The 2,734-nt window shown below is 34.1% G+C and overlaps 1 protein-coding gene across 4 annotated transcripts in view; it reads right to left on the bottom strand.

The window, feature by feature from the left end:
* NNT (nicotinamide nucleotide transhydrogenase) overlaps positions 1 to 2,734 on the bottom strand; it is a 91,017-nt gene that overhangs the window by 69,432 nt on the left and 18,851 nt on the right. For all 4 annotated transcript variants that reach the window (XM_023515010.1, XM_023515011.1, XM_003792967.2 and 1 more), the window contains one exon: positions 1,956 to 2,044. In XM_023515010.1, coding sequence (XP_023370778.1) covers positions 1,956 to 2,044 — 89 coding nt within the window. The remainder of the gene's footprint in view (positions 1 to 1,955; positions 2,045 to 2,734) is intronic.

Genomic DNA, 2,734 nt, shown 5'->3' with positions numbered 1-2,734 from the left:
AAAAAAAAATGTTTTTCATAAGGAAAGATCTTCACCAGCTACTGTTAAATGAAAAAAAGTTAAATAGTACTATTAGTAAATTTGCATTTTTAATTAATGTGTAGAAAAGGGAACATATATTAAAATGTTAATGGTTATCTCTAGGCAGTAGGACTTTAGGGTATTTTATTTTCATTGTGCTTTTTCATATTTTTCTGAACTGGGTAAATAATCATGTGTTATTTTTATGACACAAAAGAAAATAAAGCTTTTATATATTTTAAACTTTGTAACACAGGCAGTAAGTAAGATAATCACTATTAAGAAGGGAATTCCTAGTTATTATAAGAAAGAATTGAAAAATTAGATTCTTTTACTATCATTGAGCAATGAGTTATCTTCAAGTTTTTAGGATGTTTAACTAAAAATATATACCACTCAACCTCCCAAAGAGAAATTTATAATCAAGTGTGTTTTCCAATACATTTGGATCTCATGTTTATGATACCAACCCCAGTCTCAAAATAGTGACTAGATTAACTAAAATTCTTAGAAAAAGTATTATATCACTTCAGTCACATCTTTCTTCATTTATAGTTATCTGAATAATAAAATTAATTCTTTGTAAACAAAAAGGGTTTTTTTATTTTTCTAATGTAAGCAACAGCCATATTCTAGCTGTCTACTCTGTACACAATCTAAAACAATGACATTAACATACTAAATTCTCAGTAGTTCACTTCCATTAAATTTCAAATCACATCTAGGGAAATATTTATAGTTCTACTTTAATACTATCATCTACTACAGTGAAAATTTGAGTAATCTGATTGCTATATTCTTGGAGGTCTTGAAGAAACTTCCCATCAGTGAACATTAAAACTGAAAAGACAGGACTAATAGACGGTTGGACTCTGCTACCCTTTGTGTCTTGGTTTCTTTGGAAATGGCTTATTTTCTCATTTGGACAAGATAGCATTTTATCAGTACATTATTTCTCTAAACCCCAGGTAAAGCGAGTTAATCATATTCTATGCCACATTCTTTACTTTGAAAAGTCACATTCTGTTCAACTTTGAATTTTTTTTATCATTCTACATTTAAGATTGGCAATAGTAATAGTTCTCTACTACCCTCAACTGGTAATAAATAACTACATGCTTCAATCTCAAAAAAATAAAAATACTGGAACACATAAATAATAACAGTACTTAATAAATATTTAATAAAATCCAGTATCTAGTATCTCCTGAAATGAAGAATTTTAATCAAATTTCTCTTGAAGGACAATCTACAAAAGTGTTTGTATGTCTGCTCTAAAGAAATACAGTGTATGTAACTAAGTACTTTCACCTGTGGGCGCTAAGACTATCAGAGAAAGATAGTCAACTTCATCTTTATAATAAAAGCCAGAGGCCTTAGCACAAATAATGCAGCAATAATAATTCATGTGTTGCTACTCAGGTAGAATTATCAAATCAGCTTTATTCGCTTCTATCCATTCAAGGCAGGGCATGCCCCTGTTCAATCCATATTCTGAAATGACTCCTATTTCACTCTTTCCCACTACTCACGATCATCTTTGTTCATGCCCTAGCTAGTGCCTAAAAGCATTCCGACCAGACATAGGACTCGGTAAAGCAACATGCTAGAAACTCAGGAGAGAGAAAACTCTGCCCCACTGCCAATCCACACAAAGAAACAGAACTGTGAGTTGTTAGTTTCCGATTTTGTTTTGTTTTGTTTGTTTTTAATTATTTATGCTGGGTCCTCAATTTTTGTTTCACTAAACAATACATTTTTGCCTTGCATTAACTTTTGAAGAGTAGAAACATTTTTAAATGTAAAAATAACCAGTTTTATGGTCATTTAAAATGACCAGTTCCAATTTGCTACTTCAATTTGTAAACTCTAAGGAAAGCACAACATGCCCCTAAAACGAATGTTTCATCAGTCGCTAGTAGTAACACACTCACCTCGTGTCAAATCCTCGAACGATCGCGCCCATCGACTTTGCTGCACCTGCGGAAGCAAGCCCAGCAACACCACCACCAACTATCAGAATCTAGAAAAGAGAAAGAACCATTTATGTTTTAAATAAAGTTCATGATCAACGAGTTATGAAAAATCATCAGTTAATAACTATTGGTGCCTGGTACACAATTAGCAGGGTAGTGATGATAGTGATCAGCCCTCAATAAATGTATTGAGCGAACAGACTATTCTTTAATTGAACCACCACTGTTTTTAAATGTTTATCAAGGCTTGGCGCCTATAACTCAGCGGCTAGAGCACCAGCCACATACATGGGGGCTGGAGGGTACGCTCTTGCCCCAGGCCTCTCAAAGAACGACAACTACAAGAACAATAACAAAAAGCCGGGCATTGTGGCCAGCACCTGTAGGCCCAGCTACTTGGGAGGCTAAGAGAATTGCTTAAGCCCAAGAGTTTGAGGTTGCAGTGAGCTGTGATGCCACGGCACTCTACTGAGGACCACATAGTAAGAATGTGACTCAAAAAAAAAAAAACGTATCAAAAGAGCTGCTGGCCAACAGTTAGAACCCTCTTTAGTGAAGGCCAACAGCCTTCACTAAAAATAGTCTAACAATTAGACTATTTCATATATATATGGTTAAGAGGTTCTTTCCCACAGTTCCCCATGTGGAATTCTAACTCTCTCTCTCCTCTCAAATTCTAATGTGTTTCTATGTTTACAGATTATCAAAACACATTTCAAATATGGATACAACTCTAA

Source organism: Otolemur garnettii, unplaced genomic scaffold, assembly GCF_000181295.1.
Source record: "Otolemur garnettii isolate 467f Iridium unplaced genomic scaffold, OtoGar3 scaffold00063, whole genome shotgun sequence".
Classification (NCBI taxonomy): Eukaryota; Metazoa; Chordata; class Mammalia; order Primates; family Galagidae; genus Otolemur; species Otolemur garnettii.
This window is presented reverse-complemented; position numbering and strand designations above follow the sequence as displayed.